The following is a 25701-nucleotide window of genomic DNA, read 5'->3' on the forward strand; positions in this document are numbered from 1 at the left end:
TTTAATAATATTAAATAATGTTATTTAATATTAATACTATTATATATTAATAATATAATATATTATTTAATATCTATAATAATAAAAGCATAATATGCTAATTAGACCAGGCAGCCGAACGACCTTCCAGACATCCTTCCGGGCGACCTTCAGGATGAAGCCAGGGCGGCTAGGGCCGAGCCCCTTGCACAAATTTTGTGCATCAGGCCCCTAGTTAATAATTTAATAATACAAATAATGTATTTAATATTATTAAATGACAGTCTCCTTAGAGAAATGGCTGATTCTAGGACCAGGATAGAACATAAATGAGGTAAATCTGGAGGGTCTCGTAGGACCAGAAAGTAAGGAAGTGCTCAAGAAAAGGGGAAAAAGGAATACACAGAAGTCACCTGAAAGAGCTCACAATGGCCGAAGTTGGAATGTTTTGAGCAACATATTAAATGAAATAGTGATGTGCCCCTGCTGGTGTGGCTCAGTTGGTTGGAACATCCACTGATGGGTCACGGTTTGATTTCCAGTCAGGGCACATATCCAGGTTGTGGGTTCGATTCCCGGTTGGGGAATGTACAGGAGGCAACCGATGGAAAGTGCCATCCATCTTTCACAGTCATGATGATTAAAAATGTCTCCAGATTTGTCGAATATCATTAGTGGGTGGGACAAATAGTCAGACCACTCAGCCCCCACCCTGCACTGAGCAGCACTGATTACACTACATTTTAGGGCAGTAGGAGCTGCCTCAGTCCTCGCTCCTTTCTTCCCGCCCCCTCCTTCTATCAATGATTTTATTTCTTTTTTTTTAATTTCTTTTTTTTAAGTGCTCCTATACAGTTTAAAACACAGTAACTTGTACATAATGGTTGCTTAGCAAATGCGTAATGCATTTCTGCCAACTGAATCCTAAATGCCAAGAATCGTAAATGTTACGGCCGATTCTTGTCAAAAGAAAAACAGTTTTTCTAAATGCAAAGCTTGATGTTGGGGAAGATAATTTCTGGTTCTGGGTCACTTGGAGTGACCTTTATGTCCCCTGGGAACTGGATGCCCTGCAGGCTGGACAGGCCCACCTGAAGGCTCACCAAACCCCACAGTCACGGCAGCGCAGCCGTGCAGAAGCCGGAGGAGAGGGACAGACGTGACTAGGTGCCAAGGAACACTGATGAATGCCTGGCTGACCTGCAGCAACCAGTGAAGCTAATGCTTCGGTCTGTGGTCTGAAGTGCCATTCACAGCATAGACCTATATTCCCCACCAATTATTCCCATAATTTCTGGAATGGACCTGGGTTTGGGAAATGACTCCCAGTTAGATTTCTGTTGAGCCCCCTTGAGAGAGGGCAGGCAGTGGGAGGGGGAGACAAATGCTGGGCAGTTCTCCCACCTCTGCAGGCGCCAATCCCTGGAGGAGCAGGTGCTGGCCATTAACGGGAGCGCAGAGAATCGCACATCAGAGTAACACCGGAGTGAGCTCTCATCGTGTCATGCACTCAAGTCAGGCCCCCTTCCTCTGGGGCAGCCCCAGGCGTTCCCTGCGCTGGCCTTTCAGCGCGTCAGCCCAGTCGCCCTCCCCAGGGCCCTGCGTGGTGCCTTTGTTGCATTTGAAGTATACTGCTGCATTGCCGTTGTCCTCGCCAAGATCACACAGACCTTGTACATAATTGTGTCCGCATGTATCTGTGCATGTTACATGGAGCAGGTGGAAAGAATCCCCTAGGAATTGGATCTCAGGGTGGCTATTTCTATCATTTCTCTCCCTTACATCATTTCCCCAGCCTTCCCCAGGGATCCCCACGGGCATACGTGGCCGCTTGAATCCTCTCATCAGATTCCCTCTGCTTTCTCTCTCGCCAGAAGGAGGGACGTGTGAAGTGATCGCCGCGCACAGATGCTGCAATAAGAACCGCATCGAGGAGCGGTCGCAGACGGTCAAGTGCTCCTGTCTACCTGGGAAAGTGGCCGGGACCACCAGAAACCGGCCCTCCTGTGTCGACGGTGAGTCCCCGGTGTCACCTCTCTCCCAGGTGCTCACCTCGGGTGGGCTCACCGGGCATAACATATATTTCTGTTTCACCTCCATGTGGTTCAGCATAGTGAACAAGGCGCATCCAGAGTAAATGCCAGCCCTCAGAATAGAGTTTGAATTCTTGTTTCTTGGGCTATCACATTTTTAAATAGCTCTATTTTAACAACTTTAGAGAAGAAATTTGAGAGTCCAGCTCATTTGGGAAGTGATTTTGGATTGAGGTTGCATACAATGGTGAGGGTGATAATGGTAGTAAAGAAAACAATACCTAACATTCATTTAACACATATTTAATGAGCATTTACTATAAGCTGGGTGCTTCACATACATTCATGATAGAAGTGTGCCAAGCACTGTCCTAAACACTTCTCATGCATTAGTTTATTTGCTCTGCAACAAAGTACCCCCAAATTTAGCAGCTTTAAACAGCAGGCATTATCTCAGTTTCTGTGGGTCAAGAATTCACTTTCGCTGGCTGGTTATGGCTCTCGGTTTCTCGTGGAGTTGTAGTCACAGCCGCCTGGTATTGGAAGACGGCTCTAACATGGCTCACTAGCCTGGCTGTGGGCAGGCGGCCCCAGCTCCTTGCCAGGGGACCTCTCTGTAGAAGGTTGGCATCTGACAACATGGCATCTGGCCTCCCCCAGAGTGCATGATCCAAGAGAACAATACAGAAGCTGAAATGACCTTTTCCGTCACAATCTAAGCTCAGAAGTTTCCATGATAACCTATGGAAATGGGCCAGGGCTTGGAGACCAGGAGACAGGGACCTGTGGGCCAGGTACACTTGCCCTCCATGCAATTCATGAAGAAATTGAGGCTTAGAAGGGTTAAGTAATTTTAGGCGTCTCATGGCTGATAAGTCGTAGCTCAACTAACTCTTTTTCTTTTCAATATGTTTTTATTGATATCAAAGGGGAAGGGAGAGGGGGAGAGAGATAGAAATATCAATGATGAGAAAGAATCATGGATCGGCTGCCTCCTGCACAACCCCCACTGGGGATGGAGCCTGCAACCTGGGCATGTGTGCTGACTAGAAATGGAACCGTGACCTCCTGGTTCATAGGTCAATGCTCAACCACAGAGCAACACCAGCTGGGCTTAACTAACTCTTGATCTCTGAGTAACTGACCTAATAATACTAGGTCTTAAGCACCATCTTTAAAGCAATTTTATATGGTCTATCAAACAGTTAGTCCAAGGTTCAAAGGGACCACACATTTCTTTTCCCAGCTTCAGCTTTTATAATTTTGGAGCCACGTGTGAGTTGATCTCCAAACTCTTCAGTCAGGAAATTGGGATTAAAGCAGTGAGTCACATGCTCAGAGTCACACAGCAGGAATTGGAACTTGACTTTTCTGGCTCAAGGCTCATTCTTCTACCGCCAGAGAGAGATGGTAAAAAACACCTTCCAGGTTGGCTCATGTTACATATTTTCTTTTTCTTTTATATTTAATTTCTTTATTGATTAAGGTGTCACATATTTGTCCTCATCCCCCCATTCCCATCCCACACCCCTCCCCACGGATGCCCCAACCCCCTGTTGAACTTAACCATTGGTTAGGCTCATATGCATGCACACAAGTCCTTTGGTTGATCTCTCCCCTCTCCCCCCACCCTCCTCTATCCTCCCTCTGAGGCCCAATAGTCCGATCGATGCCTCCTTGTTTCTGGTTCTGTTCTTGTTCATCAGTCTATGTTGTTCATCATTTCCCCTAGATGAGCGAGATCATGTGTCACTAGAGATATACTTATATGAACTGAATGTGAGATGAGCAATAATAGTTATGCTGACAGGCAAATGAATCAGTCTGTAGTGAGTTTCTTTCTGGACCAACAGTTCTTTTGAGACCCAATATCAATGTCCACCAGTTCCTTATGTGTACATGTCGGCACTGACCCCTCAGCTCTGGATGGTGGACAAATGGTGGTAATGCAGGTCCGATTCCCTCTGGTTGGGTCTCGGCCGGACCCAGGGGCACGGCTTCATCCGGACCCAGGGGCACGTGGCCTCACCCGGACCCAGGGGGTGCGTGGCCTCACCTGGACCCAGGTGCGCGCGGCTTCCCCTGGACCCGGGACCCAGCCTCACCCGGATCCAGGGGCACATGGCCTCACCTGGACCCGGGATCCAGTTTCACCCGGACCCAGGGGCACATGGCCTCACCCGGACCCAGGGGCACGTGGCCTCACCCGGACCCAGGGGCGTGTGGCCTCACCCAGACCCAGGGGCGTGTAACCTCTCCCAGACCCAGGGGCGCGTGGCCTCACCCGGATCCAGGGGCACATGGCCTCACCCGGACCCGGGATCTAGCTTCACCCGGATCCAGGGGCATACGGCCTCACCCGGACCCGGGATCCAGCTTCACCTGGACCCAGGGGCGCGTGGCCTCACCCGGACCCGGGAGCGTGTGGCCTCTCCCAGACCCAGGGGCGCGTGGCCTCACCCGGACCTAGGTGTGTGCGGCCTCACCCGGACCTGGGACCCAGCCTCACCCGGATCCAGGGGCATACGGCTTCACCCGGACCCGGGATCCAGCTTCACCTGGACCCAGGGGCGCGTGGCCTTACCCAGACCCAGGGGCGCGTGGCCTCACCCGGGCCCGGGACCCAGCCTCACCCGGATCCAGGGGCACATGGCCTCACCCGGACCCAGGATTCATGTTACATATTTTCATTATGAATCATGATGTAGTTGGTAAGAGAAACACTCTCAAACTGGGCCAAGTAAAGATGAAGTTATTTTTTAAGAAAATGGATAAATTCGGGGAGACCCAGTCACAGAAAATTCAGCCAAACCTCAGCTGCCTGAAGAATTCAAAAATTCTCCATCTGGTTTGCTTTGTTTCTGACCCGTTTCCTTCATTCTCCTTTGTGTGGACCGGTTCCCTCTTCAAGGATTTTGACTTTTGCCTCCCCATAACTCAAGGACAGTGTGAGGCTCTTATTCCATTGTGCCCACTCGGATCTCCCTCAGCATCATGGTATATCCCGAATATATTTGACTCAGTTTATGTCTTAAATGCATTCTCTAAAAACACTAAATATGATTGGCCCAGCTTGGGTCACATGCCAACCTGTGCCCAATCAGCCAAATGAACAAACTTATGTGGAATGCAGTTGCCCATTCTCTTCTATGGGAAGGTCAAGCTTTTATTTATTTATTTATTTATTTTTTTAAGGATGGTAAAAATTTGAGGAGAGGAAACACACTGTGAACTAGAGTTCTCCATCTAGAACCCAGGGTGATCCTGAGGGTTTATTTGTCAATGTCTGGAGACATTTCAATCCAGACATTTGTTGTAACTAAGGGGGTGCTACTGGCATCTGGTGGGTAGAGGACATCGATGCTGCTAAACATCCTGCACTGCAGAGGACAGCCCCCACCACAGACTATTAGCCCCAGATGTCAGTGGAGCTGTGGTTGAGGAACCTGCACTATGGTTATTTCTAGATCCCAGTCAACACAATGAGGCACCTCCAGTGCAGGGAAGGCAGACGGCTAGACCAGAAAAGCTGTCTCACCCTCTCACCACAGGAAACTCTTGGTCCTAGAAGCCAATAAACATAAAACCATGATGGTTTTTTCCTGTTCTCGCCAAAGAAAGCCCTGAGACTGTTAACGATAAATCCCCTTTTGTTTCAGTTCATTTTTATCTCTAATGACCGAGAGCTATAACTGCCTTCAGGGTTTGGATGCCAGGCACCGAGAGGGATGCCTGTGTCTGCTGGCAGAGGGAATGGCAGCTGGCCCTCATTCTGTGAAAGCTAAGCCATGTCCTGGTAACATTGTCTCTCAGAGCAGGTCTGTTTGACTTGGGAAACTCTGAACCCTTAGGACGGTAGGTTCGGGCACGAGGGCTATTAGTCTCTATCTTCCAAGTGAAAGTCAAAGAATAAAGTGTTCCAGTCTCCAGCTGGCTCGTTTCCTGGAATCCACTGGCATGAATGGCAAGTCTGTGTGTTGCTGTGATCAAAATGGACTTAACGGCCTAGATCTCTACATGCAGGTTAAAGCTGAAGTGTGTATGTAAATTAATATTTCTAGTACAGTAATTAAGATCATGAACTGTGAAAGTAAACAGCCATGACCGTGGGCAAGTTACATTTCTTTTCTAACCTGCTTCCTGGTCTGTAAAATGGGGATAATAACTGTTCCTACTTCACTCAATTAAGGGAGTCATGTGTACACGGTGTTCTGCATGATGGCCGGTTCCATCCAGTGCTCGCTAAGTGGCGGTCTCTGTTTCCCATTTCACAAATGCGTGCTGGTCATGCTAAGGAGGAGGCATTGCTTCACGAAGTCCAGTTTTTATGTTAATTCAACACAGTGGCATTTTAGTCATCATCTTTTCTTGGAACTGCTTCTAACCATTCACCCTGGATATAGCGAATGCCATATTCAGGGATACATGCATGTTCATTTTAGGAATCTTGAAAACTAAAAATACATAAAAATCACCCATAACACTGTTGCTCAAAGATTATCATTGCTTTATAAGGTAACATGTGCACCTCTTTCCAGGCTTAACCCCTTATTAAAGAGAAACTCACATACTATGTATTTTATTAAACTAAAATATTGTAGTACTGTTTTATCAACAGCTTGTTTCATCTACTATATGATGAAACTTAATACACACTCTTCGGACATGATTGTTAGTGGCCACATAGATTCAGGGAGGATCACCACCATTTATCTATGTCCCACTTTGGTGCATAGACAGGGCTTTGTGCGCTTCCCTTCCTCAGCCCAGGAAGCATAGACCCAGCCCCTGCCCTTGACAGCAGCTGTCGGTCCGTGAAGCACATTTGTCTGGAACATAATCTGTCACACCTGGTGCCTTTCCCATGGCAAGGGTTCTGATTGCTGTTACTCGCTTTCCTCTGAAATCGTACGTCAGTGGCAATTTCTACAGTATTTTCAAAAGCAGAGGAACAGCAAAGATTTTAAAATAGGCATATACATTGGATTAAGATTCCAAACCTGAAACCAGATTATTTTAAATGGGACATAAATTCTGCAGTACAATCTTAGCAACTTATTTAAAAGTGTGATTTATGATATTTGGAGAAATTTTTAAGTAGTGAATTTTAGTTTTAAAATGATATTCTATTGGCTAGTGACTGAAAATAGCAAAAAGCATACTCAACAAGATAAATTTGGGGGTACTCATGGTAAATATTATAAAAAGCAGTATACCTTGGACTTGGGTCTAGTACGATACTGAAAGAATATGTCTTTATAGTTTAACTAGAGGCCCAGTGCACAAAATTCGTACACTGGGGGGGGGGGTGGTGTCCCTCAGCCCAGCCTGCGCCCTTCCAATCTGGGACCCCTCAAGGGATGTCCAACTGCCTGTTTACCAGGATTGGGCCTAAACAGGCAGTCGGACATGCCTCTCACAATCCAGGACTGCTGGCTCCCAACCGCTCACCTGCCTGTGTGCCTGATTGCCCCTAACTGCTTCTGCCTGCCAGCCTGATCACCCCCTAACCACTCCCCTGCCAGTCTGATCGACACCTAACTGCTCCCCTGCTGGCCCGATTGCCCCTAACTGCCCTCCCCTGCCAGCCTGGTCACCCCTAACTGCCTTCCCCTGCAGGCCTGGGTCCCCCCCAATTGTCCTCCCCTGCAGGCCCGGTCACCCCTAACTGCCCTCCCCTGTAGGTCTGATTGCCCCCAACTGCCCTCCCTTGCAGGCCTGGTCCCTCCCAACTGTCCTCCCCTGCTGGCCTGATCACCCACAACTGCCCTCCCTTGCTGGCCATCTTGTGGCAGCCATCTTGTGTCCACATGGGGGTGGCCATCTTGTGTGTTGGAGTGATGGTCAATTTGTATATTACCTCTTTATTATACAGAATTCACACCTTGTTGTGTTTTAATTATTCTGTAACCCAAAATGGGGGTGGGACACACCTTACTCAATATCTTTGGTTGAGACCAACTCAAACTATAATGTACAGCCTTCTATTAATCTCCAATTACAGGTGACCCTTGAACAATGCTGGGGTTAGGGGTGCCACCACCACCTCCCCACCCCAGCCCTAAGTAGCTGAAAATCTGAGTATAACTTTTGACTCTACAGTGTGCCCTTCACTACTGTGGATTCAACCAACCAAGAACCAAAAGCTGTATTTTAGATTCATGGTTGGAAACCATGGTTGGAAATGCAAAACTACTCTTCGATCTGTGTTTGGTTGAATCCACAGATGCGAAGCTGATGGATATGAAAGGTTCACATATAAGTGAACACACACCGTTCAATCCCACGTTGTTCCCAGGTCAGTTGTACTTTCCAAGGACTAAACTTAAAATAAAATAAAAGCTCACAAACAGGAGATTGTGTTTCAAAACATAATTATTTACTTTAGGGAAGACCTTTTCCAAGCAGATACGGAAAACAAACAAACATAAATTTCTAGGAGGCTTTTAAAAATATGCTTTATTATTCCAATTGATCTGTAATGGCATAGAATATCTATCTCAAAGTTTTAAAAATAATGGAATATAATTAATAACAATAATGATAACAATAATAAAAATAATGGCTAACATTTTCTTGAAGGCTTACCACTTTTCCAAGTCCTTAAAGTCTGTACATTTACTTAATTCTAACTCCAAGCCCATGTGGTATATCCTTCCATTATTCCATTTTACCCATCAAGAAGCGAGGCACAGAGATTTGGAGGCTTGCTCAAAACCATGCAGCCACAGTGGCAGAGCCAGGAGGTCGCCTGGGCTCCCTGACTCCAGGGCCTCCGACTATCAATCACAGCCAGACCGGGATCTAACATCCACAGGTTCTATCCCAGGGGCTCTGAAAAGAGGAAGAAAGTCTAACCACGTGGACACTTCCGGAACTACCATGCTTTACTTTGGGCAGTACTTGCCTCTTCCCTTTCTGTGTCTTGAGGATGGTTGATTGATTACCTTACATAAAGTCATTAGAAGCACTTTTGTAAATATGATTTCAGTTTTTATGTCTATTTCTAACTTAGAGAAATATATGAAAAAATGATTATAACTACTGGTTAGTAAAGGAGGTCTTTTTGTTCAATGGTGGATTTTAGTATCAACCTAATTAAGAGAAATCCCCATGATAAGTTTATAGGCCTTTCTTTCCCATTCAGTGTAAATTATGACCATTTTAATGACTCTGATGGCTAGCAAACTTTCCTTGGTGTTCTTGTCTTTTTATACTGGGTAACAAGCCTAAGGCAACCATAAGAAGCGGTCAACTTACAACACAGTACTTTCTAATTTTCAGTTGTGGAAACCCCAGATTTCTGATTTTAACTATTAGTGTACAGTTGACATAATGAGAAAGCCATCCTACCTATTTCTACGAAGAAAAAAACCCACAATACGTCAAGACACTGTTCTCCTTGCTCTTGATACTTAGCCTCCAGGATCAGAGCAAGAGAGACAGAAATAAAGATGCACAAGGCTAAACCCAGGAAGACAAACAGACACACAAGGAAGAAGACAGACAGGGACATGGGAAGGAAAGATCAGAAAGAAGGATAACAAAAGGGAGAAGTAAGAGACTAGACACTGAGAAGATATATTAAAGCATCTATCCATAAAACTGCTTCATTCATCCTTCCAAACAACTGTTTGTACTCAGGCTCACAGCTTATAATGAATTTTTATTTAGTAGAGGAGACTGCAACTTTTTTCAAGTACGTTATATACAATTTAAGAACCAGAATCTCTGCAAAAAAAAAAAAAAATGCTTCTGGAGATCATTCCTTACCATGGAAATACCATGATAAAAGTTTCTTGACCACATACCATCATATTCCTTAGAGACAGATGTGGTGGAGAAAAAGGCCTGGGAATCGGAGGAAACTTGAAATTCAGCACCAGTTCTCTGTAGAAGACTGTGGAATGTATATGACGAATATGGCGTGAAATAGCTCCTTCTTAGCTTCCAAACCATGATAGCAAATAAGGTCCTGAGAAGTTCCACAGATAAGAAGCTTGAGGAGCTTGAACACAGTATTTTTCAAACATTGTTTTCTTTTTAAATTTTTTTCTTTTTTTCAATTACAGTTTACATTAAATATTATGTTGTATTAGTTTCAGGGGTACAGCATGGTGGTTAGATAATCAGATATTTTACTAAGTGATCCACCAATATATCAAGTACACATATTTGATGATAGAGCCTTTTTCTGTAATGCATCCTGCAGACCCAGTGTCCTGTGCATTAGACTCTGGGCCATGCTGGTACCGACCAGATAGAGGACGTTCTGTTTTCGTCTCTCGAAGTGTTTTTGTACGTCTCCCAGGCTGGCTGCTAACGATGTGCCAAGAGCTCAGTGCTTTTCCCTCAGGCTGGCTGACCAGACACTGCATGCAGGCTCATGTCACAGTGACATGGCAGACTCGGCTGTAGTTTGGAACCATCTAGAGACCTTCCTGAGCAAACACAACATGAGAAGCTTAAGCCCTTATTTTCAGTCGCAGGTTTGACACGTTTTCGGGGCAGGGAAGAGGGCCGGCTTTGGTTCTGCCATTTGTTACTTGCCATCCCTCACAATGCAATACCAGGGAATGAATGGTGGAGGTGGGTCTGGGACGGGCCCAGCCGTGCTCCTTGCTCCCTTCCTACGGTCTTCATTTGACACTTGCTTTGTTCTATCAAGGAAGGTTCTAGCTGGTTATGAATGCCAAGCTCAGCTGGCTTTATCAGGAGGCATTTCTGAAAGGAGATCCAGTCATTTTTATTAGAAGACAGTGGCATTTTTCAGGCATAATTTCTGAATTACATATGAATTTTCTTTTGCTCCCCTACTTGACACTTAACACTGCCCGGGTAAGAGGAATTAGGAAGCCTGCCTCAGTAAGAGGAATGAGATGAAGGACATGCAAGAACGGACACAGCTTGTCATACTAAACGTCAGTCTCTGTACCTGTTCCTTCGCATCATAAAAAGAGTGCGAATTCCGTCTTCAGCTGGTCCCCTACCTCTGAGAGTGGATCTCATTCCTTTATAGGGTAGCGCAGCCATTGCTAGCTCACAGCCCACTGGCAGACACCACCCTCAGGCCTGTGCCACAGGGCAGCAGAGTGATGGAAATTTGACATTGTGTGCCTCTCAGTTCCCACAGGCTCACCACTCCTATGACCATACCTGGCTCTGGCACATGCACGTTACCTGCCTGATTCCTGAAGACAGCAGGATGGATAGCTTCTGACTCACAGTCCTCCCTATTATTCTCAAGTTAATAAGCAAATTAACTTTTTTTTGGGAAAAAATTCTGTATAGTATAAACATAATACACATAATTGGGTATAAGTAGAAATAAAAGCATGTATACAAAAATAGCAAAGAAAATATAAAAATATCAGTAGCCCCCTCTTTTTCCTTCCCCCATCAATACTCTCATATCTCAATTATCAGAAGGAACAACTGTTCCCATATTTCTGTGCATATTACAGAAAATATCTATATACATGCAAACTCAGCTACTTTTCTTTTTTTGATTCACTAAAAGGAGAGAAGAGAAATACCAAATTTTGTAATGAGACTGGATGTTTGGGGAACATAATACAAATTACATGCATTATATCTATTGGTAGTAACTTTATTTAGCAACAGTTATTGGATGTATAATACCCTGAATTTCCTTAGCAGGATCAGATTAATTAATCTTGATATTATATAAGAAATATAAAGATTTTGATGTCACTTCAGTGAGGAAATTATATATAAAAGTATATTTTGTATATATACTTAGGCCTAAATACAGTATGTTCCATCATAAGCCCATCTTTGTGGTCACTTGGGAGGTATAAAATTCTCTGTACAAATATTTGTCATGATGCGTTTGTCGTGTGTGTGTGTGTGTGTGTGTGTGTGTGTGTGTGTGTGTGTAAGAGAGAGAGACAGAGAGATATCATAGTGTCATGGCATGCCACACACAAAACCTGTCATGTATATAGCTGCAATGTACTTGGTTACAATAATTCCAAATTCATCAACAAGAAAACTTCCCTAAAGTATCCCCTAAGTCATTGGTTTCCATCCAAGGAACTTGACATTCATAACAATTGGTTTCCATTCAAAGACCGGCTCTTGTCTGATATGAGAGCACCTCATTCATTTTTTTTCTATTTAGAAAGGGTGGGAAATGTTCTAAATCTAAGGAGTCAGTTCCCAGCCCTCTAGCTGGGCTCCAGCCTAGACAAGGCAAGATTTCAGACCCTGTGTTACTTATGTGCTTTCCATACGAATAACAAGTGAGGCTTGTTGTTATTTCACAGTTCTAGGGAAATTTATAGCCCTGTCCTCCTGCAATAGCACTGGAAGCTGCTGAGAATATCAGTATATTTCTATGTGGAAGATGCCGGTCATTTCAGCTAAGGCTGTGTAGACACTCATGAGGATGGATACTATTTTGAAAATTAATGGTGTATTCCTCCATCCTTTCCAGCTCCTTGAGTTTTTTGAGGGTCTACCCCAAGCCAAAACAATGAAACATTAGTTACCCACTAACCAAAGAACAGAGACCCAAATATTTGGTGATTAAGTTCAAACGCCATTTAAATACTTAGACATAAATTGAAGAATTACTTTTTTCCTACCACCAGACTATTACGGATGTGTGAGCGAGGGAGGGGGGACCACAGGAGTAGGAGAAGTGTGGCCCACTGGAGCAAAGGCTCTCTGCCACCACCATCAGAGAGACGTGTCACCCCTGGTAGACCCCCTCTCCAGCTGCCAGCCAGGAGAGCACTATGTGTGATAGCTCAGCACTCCCTCTTCATACCCTTTTGGTTGTCTTCCAATTAGACCACCCGTGAATAGCATATAGCAAATGGCGCACTGATTGTCCAACAGGAATCATAACCACCAGTGTCCTAAGCCCCCTTCACATTTCATCCTGAATAGGTGACCCCAGGACATTTACAAAACCCAGGAAGCCAGAGGAGAGACCTGGGCTCCTATTGGGTGGGATGGACATCGAAAGGAAATTTCATGTGCCAATTACACAAGGCTAGATGAAATTAAGATCTCCAATGGAGCTAGGACATTGGTGGAACATTCTCACTTTCCCCAATGTAACTATTTCACTTATAATCCCTAGTGTTATTTGACATTTTCATTATTGCATTATTTTAAAAAATTAATGGTAAGATTCAATGAACTTAATTTCAATGTCAACTAATATTAGGGTGGTAAAATGATTGGGGGTTAACCAGCCACTCCCTTAAAGGAAGGTCATTTTCCTTCAAATGTAGAACTGCCTACATGTGCCAACTTAGAAGTTGTCATTCATGCTCTCCTTCTTACTATAAAATAATTTTGCTTTATGCTAATGCTGCTCTCATCAACATTCTCAGGATGCGAGGAATCTAAGCCTTTGTGGTCGTGGCTCAAGTAAAAAGAGTGTTAATGTGAGAATGTATTAGGGCCTCAAAATCCAAGAGCAGATGTGGCTCATAGCAGGCCTCTAGGCAGCTGCAACTGGGTCAGGCATGTGTGTTCACCATGGCTCTGTCTCGCCGATAATGTCACCTTTCCTCTTGGGCTCTCCTTAGTTAACTGCCTCGTTCTCTTTCTCTTTCTCTCTAGAAACTAGGGAGATGATGTCTGTCCAGGTCAGCTGGCAATGGTCTTCTCAACTATAGTTAAAGTACTAGTTTAAAACTACTAGTTGTATTGGGTTATAATTATTGAGCCCTTACTGTGTGCTGACCCTGTGTATTGCTTGTATTGTTACTCCAGGTCATTTCTCACAACAGCAGCCTTATAGATAGGTACTATTAATACTCCGTTTTCTAGAGAAGGAATCTGATGCCTCAGAGAGGTTACGTTATTTCATCCAGGACACAGTAGCAGTAGTTCTGGGGCCCCAAAGAAGAACTTCTAGACAAGACAGGTAGGAGACAGCATCAGAAGCCTGGCTAGGAAAGGTGCAGAGTACCTGTTCACTTTCTGTGTTCCCTTCCTTGCAGAAGGACAGTGCTGTTCAGGTATGCTAGACTCTTACTTAAGCACCCCCTTCAGCATACATACCATCATCACCCACGTCCCATATATCTCAAACCCATCGACCTCTCACCATTTCCGAATTTCAATACTGCCATAATTTGGACTCTTATCTAATTAAAATGTGTCCTCAATTGACTCTGACTTTATTTCCCAACTTGCATCTCCAACTCCAGAGGTCCTCCCTCAACCCACCATGCCTAAAGCTAATAGATGCTCTCCTCTGCAGAGCAACATCCTCCTGAACAACATTTATCGTAACTGATCACAAAGTACTATAATAGTTTGTTGACTTGTGATCTTCTCTGCTAAAGAGACTCACCTATGTATTCATTTATTCAACTATTATCTTCAGGACATGGATTGTGTGCCGGAAGTTGTGCCAAGCACTTGATCACATAACGAAGAGCAGAGATAGCCCCTGGCACCTGTGGAGCCTACAGCTCAGCAGGACAGACAGACTTTAATCTAATCAAACATAAAGATGTACACGTAGAAACCGTACTTCAAAAGGAAAAGAACTCGGGCTTTGGAAAGGATGTAATAACAGAATCTGAAGGAGGCTGGAAAGCTGAGACTTCTGTGAAGAAGTGACCGAGGTCTGAGATGTGAGGTGTGACTCAAGGTAGCTGGTGAAGATTCCAGGAAAGAGAACAGCCTCGGGGAAAGTCTTGGGTTTTGATAGAGACTTTGGGAGAAAGCCATTGTGGCTGACATCCAAAGAACAGTAAGATCATATTCAAGAGGAGGCTTAAGAGTCAGGGGCCAAGCAGTAGTGTTGTGACTGAGCTGTGTATCTTCAGTTCCTAGTATAGTTTTTAAAAGTGAGATATTTCAGTAAAATACTTAGAAAAGGCAGCAGTGCTGGGATCTGCTGTGGGAAATTGGATGGTAAGTCAACTTGGATTGTACATGTGATGAGACAGCATTGAGAGCCCTCTACTGAGAAGAAACTCTCCCTATGTGGAGTCTGAAAGCAGATTTTAAAGCAGTATGCTAACACTTCAGACAATGCCAATGCAAAGCAAATTAGGTTGCCTTTTTCATAGCACTACCTTCCGCACACACTGTTATCCACATGGTTGCTGTCGCCTGAACATCTCACGCTCTCAGTGAGATGCGCTTGTTTTCTATTCAAAAGTGAAGACATTAAAAACAAACATCATCTTCTAATGCCAGTCCAAGTAAGATAAAACACTCATTTTTCAAGTGCCTCTTTGGTGTGCACACAGCATCTCTAAGATTGAAAGATCTCATCATATGGACGATGAATTTTATAATGGAACAAGAAGAGTATATTTCCTTCAAGATCAGGTACAAACTGGCTTACCTCTGACTTTGGTCTTCTCTCAGCCTTCACATAAGGGCTGCCATTTCTCTTCTTACTATAGACACTCTCTGGAGGTGACTTCATTCATTTATTCTCATGGCTTCAGAGACCCAAACAGCTCCTATCTAACCTAATCCATACTTCCAAACACCAGGCTCTTCCTTCAGGTTATTATTGGACATCTCATTTTTTTTTTGGCAGAAAAGGAAATGTAATCAGTTTATTACAACATAGTTCAACTCTAAATAGTTTTTACACTGAATACTAATCTCATGAAAGTTACTTATACTTGTACTGAGCGATGGCTCACACATAGTGGGGATAGGGTGATAGTGAAGACAGAAATAAATCCCATAGCAGGAAGTCAATATCATGCCTAAAATTGGAAAAAATCAAGAAGTATATTATTTAGAGATATGAAAGTGAATTCCACAAGAATAAGCTAGAAGAAGTCTAGGGATTTTTTTTCTGGAGAGGGGAGATGGAATAATAGTTAGGGGCTGCTTTATTTTATAACTACTTGACTCTTTATGTATAAGAATAAACTTTAGACAAATTTTGTTCAAGTTTACAATAATTTTTTTTAAATAATGGGTACTTTATTTTGGTAATATGGCAGACCATATTCTCTGAATGGCCATCCTACTATAAAATGGATACATTTCAACAAAAGTACTTTTCTTTTTTATTAGCATTATCTCTTTTTTTCTTCAATTTTTATTTATTTATGATTTTATTTTATTTGGGGAGAATAAGCAGGGTGGGTTGGAATTACAGCTCTTTTTGGAAATGGAATTATTTTTGGTCTTTTAATTTTCCATTTATAAACATTTTATAAATGCTGGCTTACATGGATACATCCCACACAGCAAGATAAGGATAACATGTAATATAGACACAAAAGAAATTCAGCTTTTATCTGCCCTCAGTTTCCTCATCTGTAAAATGAGAAAAAATAATAATTATCTAGCTGATAAGATCAGTGCAATAAAGGGATTTACAATACCTGGCAGACCAGTGCTCCGTAAATGTAAGCTATTGTTCTTAACCCAGATGCAGTTCACAAGAGAAACAAGCATAGAGATAAAAACCATAATGCATGTTTCAAGGGCACCAATTAGTTTGGCTGGTGCTTCGGGGAATAATGGGGAAAAACATTTAGAAAGACAAGTTGAGGCCAAATTGCTTTCTTGCCTTCCAGGCTAATGTTAAAATTTGAGCCAAGTTTTCATTAATTGATGATCTAATAGCATAGTCTCCAAATGTGAGGCAAGCAGGTGTTTAGTGTACAATATAGAATAAATTACAGAATTGCTCAGAGTACATTCCAAATTCGGGTTCTGATTTGAATTTAACACAAAGATTGAAACAAATAGATCTCTCTTTGAAAAGTTGAAATTAAATAATCATAGAGCTTCGACAATGAACAGCAAAGCACTGGGTGTTACTAAATGCTGGGACTCAGAGAGACCGATGCTTGTCTTTGCGACTTGACCCAATGGCTCATTCACAGGGAGAGCCAAGACCACTTCATCAGGAAACTCTAAATAGTGCTGAAAATTGTTTTTTTTCTTTTCATTTTCCCCTTATAAATATTCCAGAAGAGATTAAAGGTAATTTACAAGGATGTAACCCTCCCAGCAAGGAAAGATGAAATGTTATCTATTTATATGAAAGGCTAAGTGACCATCTGACTGTCCAACTGGCCAGTAGGTATGATGTGCACTGATCACCAAGGGGGAAGACGCTCAACGCCGGGGCTGCTGAGCTGTGGTGACTTGGCAGTGGTGGTTCTTGAGTGGTGCACCCCGGAACCAGAGAGGAGGGAGCCCGATTCCTCGCAGGGCCATGCAATTCCACCTTCGACCATGGGTTATGTTGTTACTGGTGCACTGTCCACCCTGAATCTGGTTTACTGCTGAGCTGTGCCCCAGGTGCAGCTGCCTGGGGAGGGACCAGGGGAGGTTGGCTCCAGGGCCTGTCCAGCCTGTCTCACCCAGTCCCGCCCCACCGGCCACCTTCTAATTAATTTCCTTTCAATGTGCATGAATCCATGCACCAGGCCACTAGTATAGATCTGAAAGGAGTGAGTACAGGGAAAATAGGGGAGGAGACAGAAGAAGAGGCTGGAGGGATGCGAACACACGGAGGCTGTGAATACGCCAGCAGTGGGCCACAGGTTGACTTTAAGCCTTGTAGTAGACAATACAGAGGGAAACAAGGTTGGTTACAAGATTTAGAAGGTTCTCAGCTTAATTCTGGCAACTGGTGAGGAGAGAGAGAATGACAGAGAGAAATCTCCCACATTGAAATAAAAAGGGCACTGTGTAAAATAGTAGCATCTTCATCACTTCCCAGCACCCCAATAGCAGGCATGATATTAGTACAGCTAATACATCCTATCTAATAAAAGGGTAATATGGTAATTGACCATCACTCCATGACACCTACAGCCAATCAGGAGGGAATATGCAAATTAGCAGGACAAAGATGGTGGCGGCAATGGAGCCAGCCAGAGCAGGCAGGAGGCTTGGGTTGACCCCAGCGATGGAGGAGGCCAAGCTTCCTGCCCGCCTAGGCCGGCCATTGAAGGAGGGGCCTGTGGGCAGTGGCCACGGAGCAGGCCGGAGTGAGTGGGAGGCTTGGGTTGCCTGGGCCGGCCGCTGAGGGAGGGGCCAGCAAATGGCCCTCAGCCTCTCACCCAGGCTGGCCACGCCACCATCGGGGTGAGGGTCCTCACTGGGGGCAGTGGCCAGCCTGAAAACGGCCCTCAACCCCTCACCCAAGCTGGCCAGGCACCCCAAGCAGGGACCCCCACCCTGAAGGGGATGTGGCCAGCCTGAAAATGGCCCTCAGCCCCTCACCCAGGCTAGCCATGCCCCCATGGGGTGAGGGTCCCTGCTGGGGATGTGGCCAGCCTGCAAACAGCCATTAACCCCTCACCCATGCTGGCCAGGCCCTCCAGCAGGGACCCCCATTCTGAAGGGGTTGTGGCCAGCCTGAAAATGGCCCTCATCCCCTTACCCAGGCTGGCCATGCCCCCCTAATGAGAACCCTCACCCCATGGTGGTGTGGCTGGCCTGCAAACTGTCCCAGACCCTCACCCAGGCCAGCACTGTCCCCAGTGGTGTACCTCACTCCAATGGGGGCGTGGCCAGCCTGCAAACCACCACAGGCCCCTTGCCCAGGCTGCCCCACCCACCAAGGGAACCCCCACCCTGATATGGGACACCCTTCAGGGCCAACCAGCTACTAATTAGACTGGGAGACCTTCCAGAAGACCTTCCAGATGTTCTTCTGGACAAAGCCATGGTGTTGGGGCTGAGGTAGAGGCGGTTAGAGGCCAAGAGGAAAGGGCAGTTGTGGGTGATCAGGCCAGTGTGTGTGTGTGGGGGGGGGAGTGATCAGGCAGGCAGGGGGGCAGTTGAGGGTGAGCAGGCCAGCAGGGGGGGGGCAGATGGGGGTGAACAGGCTGGCAGGGGGGCAGTTGGGGGTGATCAGGCTGTCAGGGGGGCAGCTGGGGGTGAGCAGGCTGGCATGCAGAGTGGTTAGGGGCAATAAGGCAGGCAGGCAGGTGAGCAGTTAGGAGCCAGCAGTCCTGGTTGCAAGAGGGATGTCCGACTGCCAGTTTAGGCCCGATCCCACAGGAATCGGGCCTAAACCAGCAGTTGGACATCCCTTGAGGGGTTCCAGATTGGAGAGGGTGCAGGCTGGGCAATACTAGTGGCCCAGTGCACAAAATTCCCCTCTCCCACATGAATTTTGTGCACTGGGCCACTAGTATTTAATGAGTGAGGAGAGGGAGAAAGATGGGGGAGGGGAACCTGTCTCACAAAATTCATGGGATACTTTGCCAACATTCCTCGCAGTGGGCTGATGGCCTCCCACAATTCAGTAAAAGTAATTTTATAGATGGTGTATGCAGAATTACTTGGTGCAGGAATCAGTACTCAGCTAGTCTGACTGAAACCAGCAATAGATTTTAGTGCCTATAGAAGGGAACAGATTAGGTATTTTACAGGCAATCTTTCCTAAAGTCTTTCTCTCCACCAGACATCTGCTAAGGCTAGAGGAGCAGTAATTTGATGATATACTCCTGTAAACCCCAGCTTCTTGATTCAGTTACTGAACATAATAGAAGTGTACTTCTTGCTCATATGAGAACTGGTTCCCGCATACTGAATGGCAGGTGGCTCTCCTCCATGTGATGCTCTGGGAACCATGACCCTTCTGTATTGTGACTCTATACGGCTATTGAGGCATCCACACCAAGGGGCAGGCAGGGGAGAAGGCCCATCTACCTTTATCCACATGGGCCCAGGAATGACCCACATCACTTCTATTCACAGCCCAGTGGTGAGTGGCCCCACCTTTTTGCAAGGGAGCTGAAAAACAGTCTGTGCAAGGCAGCTGCTTCCCTGTCACATCCTTCCTCTGTGAAACAAGAGCACTGCCTCTTCCACAGGACTTATCTCCAGCCACCAAATATCTCGTATGCACATAACACACCTTCCCCTTCCCCCAAAACGGCCCAAAGTCCAGGCTCTCCAGGTGGCAGACCGTCTCCCCATCCAGTGCAGATGAGACTCCTCCTCATCACCTGGCCTCCATAGCATGAGGAATCACCCCTCACCCACCCACATACTAGTACTAACTAGATAGGTGTTGGAGCAGGGCAGAATCAAGTTTAAAAACTCCCATTCAGAGTAGGAAAGAGCAGAAAAGAAACAGTGGTCACCATTTCTTAACAATCTGAAATATTGCCCAAAGGACACTGTACGGACCCCTGCCCTGTGTGTGGGAGGAACTCCGGGTCCATGCCCTCCATGGCGCTGCCTCTGCCCTCGGGTAGGTTTTCCTCATCCATCACCTCCTGGCTTCATCTGAAGGGAGGCTCAGGCCTGTGTCCTCCTCGGGGTGCTGCACCTTTCACAGCGTACCTTTCACTCATACTGAACTGGGAGCACAAGGGTAGTTTTTAGCTCCGACAGCTAAATCCTTTTTTTTTTTTTTTTTTTAAATCTGAGCTTGTTGTCATTGGGGCAATACAGTTTCCTAAAACACTAAAGGCTCCTGACCTATTTTCCCCATAATGTTTACCCACCACTAATCTAGTTCAGTGTTATTTCCTAGAAGCTATTCTCAAGTCGGCTTTATTTCTTTGCTTTCACCCTCATATGAAACATCATTTCAGCTTACAAGGCATAAACCATAACTAGTCACATGACCGCCCAAAACCAAGGGAGCCTGGGAAATGTGGTCCTTGTCTGGGCTTTCCAGTAACAATGCCACGCCATGGAAGGGAGTACCGATCTTCAGTGAGGAGCTGATCAATGAACTACATCTCCCTGAGAATATTTGGAAGAATATAAATATTTTGCTATGTATATATAGTATAAAATGCTATTGCTGTCAGCTCTTCTTTTTAATTAAGATGAATCTGGGTTCAGATTCCACCTTTATTATTTGCAGCTCCTATAATCTCAAACATTATGCTGCTTCTTCTCAGTTTGTTATGTTTAAGATATTGAGAGAGGACCTATTTAACAAAGTTGTTATATTGAATGATATATTTAAATAATGTATTTATCTAGCCAATAACTGTGCAATAATTTAAAATGAGAGTTAAAATTTATTTTGATAATTGTAGTCATTATCTGTGTCTAGTCTTTTTAGTCATTGAGGGATAATTAGACAAGACTCAGACATGCTTATATTTATATCTTTAAGGCATTTTATGCTTTATAAACTTTGCATTTGAGCATTTTATTTCCTTTACTGTAAAAATAGCTGATTTACTAAAATATATGTATAATACATCATCTATTTCTGCCATTTTTAATTGTGCCTTTTGTGAAAGTAATAGCAACCACCCCAATCCATTTGGAAGAAAGCCTGACTGCACCAAACAGTGCATAATTTGACCTAAATTTATGTGCACCTTTGTAGGATGTAGCACTGAAGGATTATCTGCTTTACAAGATTATTGTTTTAATTAGTCAACAAATGAACAAGTGATCTATGCAGTGAAGTATGGGCAAACTAATTTTCTCTGAGGAATTATCCATGGATAATTTATATTGAACAAACATATAAATGCTGATGCAGTCGCAGACATTAAAATTAGCATTCAGCACGAAAACCCTTTGAAATGAGTTTTAGCTGTAAAGTGGGTTAAGGGGGTTATATTTGGATCCAACATGTGGTCCTGCAGGCGAAGCAGTGGCTCTCATGCATCTGACTCACCTAGAGGGCTTCTTAGGACACCAGCGCGGGGCCTCCTCACCAAGGTGTGTGATTCTGTACATCGAGGCTTAGAATGTGCATTTCTACGGAAGCCTCCAAATGAGCTGCTGCTCTGAGACCCCACCTTGAGATCCACTAGCCTAAAGCAGAGGTTGGCAAACTACAGCTCCCACCCCAGTCTGACTCACCATCTGTTTTTATAAATAAAGTTTGATTGGAACACAGCTACTCTCATTTGTTTATTCAATGTTTGTGGCTGTTTCCACACTACAGTGGCAGAGATGAAGCATCCCAACAGAGACCATATGGCCTGCGAAGCCAACAACATTTATTATCTTCCTTTACAGGAAAAAAGTTTGCTGGCCCCTGACTAAAGAATAGGGGAGTGAGTGTGAAACGAAACAGAAAGAGGCCTGGCCCCTTCCCTCCCATCTGTACCTCCTAGGAGCTCCCTTCATTGCCTTGAGTTAGGGATTCACCATCCGCTCACCAGCAGCACAATTATAAGGACAAATAATTTCTATATCCCTGTCATTAAAGATTGAACATTAAAGGGAATTGAATGACACACTTCAGTGTAATTTCCACTAGATGCATAGAAGACTTCTATTTAAAAGGAATCACAACGTCAGTTTTTATCTCGAACCTTTCGAAAAGACACAGTGGTTAGCTTTCCCTTTTGTGATGACAAAGGGGCTCCACCAAGGCAAGGAATGGTTCCCTGCCGTGTCCAGTTGGGTAGACACGCCCGCTCATCTGCCGCGGAAGCTCAAGAAGGGAAACGGGCGTCCATGGCACAGAACAAAGTGTCTGGATGCAGTCGCTACTGGATGAGGTCCCTCCGGTGGAGGGAAGCCATCGGGGCGAGGTCTGTGTCGTTCCGCTGACTTCCTGGCTAGATGACTGCAGGGCACTCAGTACAGTCTATTGCATCTCTGAGCCGCTCCAAAAGGAAAGGGTGAGGAATCGGATTACATTCTCTTTGGTGGTGGCGGCTCATTTGCTGTCCCATTAAATGAGACATTTTTAAAGGGTGTGTATGGTATTGGAATAATGTCCCCTACTTTAAAGGTGAGGTAAAGAAGAGGGAACGAGCATTTGCCAAGTATCCCTAAGTGTGCCAATAGAGGGTCTTATATTGATGCGTGCCACCTCCAGCACATCCTGGCAGCCTGTGGCAGTACCAGTAGGCTTATTTAATTCGATGGGAAGGGAAACTGAGCTTTCGAGAGCTAAGGGACTCCCTAAGTTCACACACCCATGAACGCTTGCACCAGGACGGAACTGTGGACTAAGGACCTAACTGCCGGCTGCTCTGCTCTGCCCACTGCAAAGGCCCCCAGTTTTCTGGGAGTGACCACTGGACCCAGTCACGATGCAGCCCTGGCTCTGGAGCGCTTGTTCCCAGGGAGGCTCTGGTCTGCTCTTGCTCCGGTGCCTGCGACCAGCTCTCCTAAGCGCTCTAGTTTCTGGTCTGAGCATTAACAGGCCCAAGTCCACTTCAAAGATATAGGCGACGGTAGATGAGTGTGGATGGTAGTTGAGAATAAAAATGTTTATGTTTGCAAAGGGTGGTGTAACTGGAAACCTAGAAGCAGGCCCTGGCCCCAAACTGAATGAAAACAAGACTGACAACCATTTCCTCCTCTCCGGCCACCTCTGTTCAGTGGCTGGCGGCTGTTGCAGGCAGTTTTAAGCAGGATTCATCAGAAGGAAAGAATGTTATAAATAGTAATCAGAAGAATCAACATATAGAGCACAAGTTGCCAGGCACAGACCTAAACACATTAAATATATTAACTTGGCCAATTCTGCAACAATCCTACGAGACAGGTGCAAATGAGGGAAGGAAACCCACAGCGCTCAGTGATTTGCCCGGCACACACATTCAGTACTGGAACGTGGCAGGGTTGGACGGGAGCCCACGCAGCCTGCAGCCCATGTGGAGGGCGAGAGAGAGCAGGGGAGTGGGACAGGCCTCGGCCTCCCTGGGGCAACTCCTGGTGAAGGCACCAGCCCCGTAACAAGAAGTCTCGGGGCTACAGAGTGTTTCGTGCAGAGTGTTTCGCAGTCTTGTAACACCCACAGATCCCTTCTCAGAATAATGTTGTAAATGTATAAACCCAAAGACTTGGGGTAACTAGAAAGTCAAATATATTGAAATCCAGTGTTTAAAATATATTGGTAGTAAATTTTTAAGAGAGAAAGATGCATGCCTCCTCATTAATAAAGCAAATAACATGATTCATCAGTGAGTCTGAGAGCAGCCATCGTTTTGAAATAATGAAGAGCATAAATACTATTTCAAAGACTGCATCACCTTTTCCTGGGATACGAAAATCTTTGTGATTTCCATGGTGACAGTCACAGGTTCTATTGATTCTACTGTGGTTTGTTGCCTCCTCACATAATTGAAAGAAATGCTAAATTTTAGTTAAAGGTTAATGAAAGTAAAGGTGTAATTTTTCCCATTTAAGGTCACAGACCCTCTGAAGTCTACCCACTGAATCTTTGAGTTATGATAAGAGTGGCTCTGATGTTGTAGAGGGAAAAGTGGATGTGAAAGGCAGAAGTAGAATTTATTAACTTCTTTGTAATTGTATAACCTTAACAAGTCTTCTACCCTCCCTGAGTTTTCATTTTCGCACTGCAAAATAGAAATAGACCTCTTACAGGGATGATATAAAGCAGCAGAAAAAAAATAACATTGTTGGAAATGATTCTATAAGGTGTAAAAACCATTATTAATTCTAGGAGAACTTGATTATTATTTGAAAACCTGCTGCAAAATAGTGTATAAAAATTTAAGTAGCCTGTTATTCAGCTTTCATTCATACTGTTTAAAAACAATATTTTATTGATTGCCTATTATGTGCCTATACTGGGATAGGTTCCATACTAAGGTATAAACATGAATGAGAGAGGACCCGACCTTCAAGAAGGTTGACGTCTACTGTGGGAAAGACAAGCACATTACAAAATCACGAGGGAAGCAAAGTGAGAGGGAAATGTACAGGGTAGACTCAGGGAAGGCTTCCTGTAGGAGGTGATGCACCTGGCCCTTAGCGTTGAATAGAAGTTAGTCATGCAAAGAAAGAGTACGTATGTTCCACGTAGAGGGGACAGCATAACAAGTAGCATAGAAATAAGATACAGGCTTATATATGCAGAAAATGAGACTCATTTTGCCATTGCCAAAGCATGATGTACTAGAGATGAGAGACATTTTTGAGAGATAAGAGGAGAGAGATAGGGGCCAGAACATGAAAATTCTGACCTGAAGTGCTAAAAATCTTGGACCATATTCTATAGGAGATGGGAGGCCCAAATACCTTCTGATTAGGTGATTTATATGTGCAAATTTATGTTTTAGAAAAAGGTTACAAATTGGTGACCATCTGGAAAAATCTAGGTTACGTATGTTTGGCCATTATATTGAATTTTTAAAAATTCTTCCTATATTTAAAAATCTGGTGACTACCTTTCCAGAAAGAAAGAAAGAAAGAAAGAAAGAAAGAAACAAAGAAAGAAAGAAAGAAAGAAAGAAAGAAAGAAAGAAAGAAAGAAAGAAAGAAAGAAAGAAAGAAAGAAAGATTCAACATCTTAGAGTTATAGTCCGAGTGGCATCTATTGGCCTAGCTGACTGACTGGACCTAGCTTTAGTTACGCTACTCTCTGTTTCCTTGCCAATGCCCAATGAATTATAAGAGTGTGCCCATTTATCATCAGACTTACAGTACATTCTTCTTAGAGAAAATAAACATTTCTCTGTACTCATATTTGTGTCAAAAGTGGGACAGTGGCCTGGCCGGCAAGGCTCAGTGGTTGAGTGTCAACTTATGAACCAGGAGATCACGGTTTGATTCCCGGTCAGGGCACATGCCTGGATTGTGGCTGGGATCCCCAGTGTAGGAGGTGCAGGAGGCAGCTGATCAATGATTCTCTCTCATCATTGATGCTTCTATCTCTCTCTCCTTCTTCCTCTCTGCAATCAATAAAAATATATATTTTTAAAAATGGGAAAGTAGAAGACAGACCACATATTTAGAGAAAAAATAGGAAAAACAATGTTTCACTTCTTATTCTAACCAGCTT

The 25701-nt window shown here is 44.6% G+C and overlaps 1 protein-coding gene across 1 annotated transcript in view; it reads left to right on the forward strand.

Moving 5' to 3' along the window:
* Positions 1-25701, forward strand: part of TAFA1 (TAFA chemokine like family member 1) — a gene marked incomplete at its 5' end in the record, with an annotated part of 508145 nt that overhangs the window by 397770 nt on the left and 84674 nt on the right. The window contains one exon of the mRNA XM_079794963.1: positions 1854-1994. Coding sequence (XP_079651089.1) covers positions 1854-1994 — 141 coding nt within the window. The remainder of the gene's footprint in view (positions 1-1853; positions 1995-25701) is intronic.

The sequence above is a fragment of the Cnephaeus nilssonii genome (assembly GCF_951640355.1).
Source record: "Cnephaeus nilssonii genome assembly, chromosome: 17".
In the NCBI taxonomy this organism is placed as follows: Eukaryota; Metazoa; Chordata; class Mammalia; order Chiroptera; family Vespertilionidae; genus Cnephaeus; species Cnephaeus nilssonii.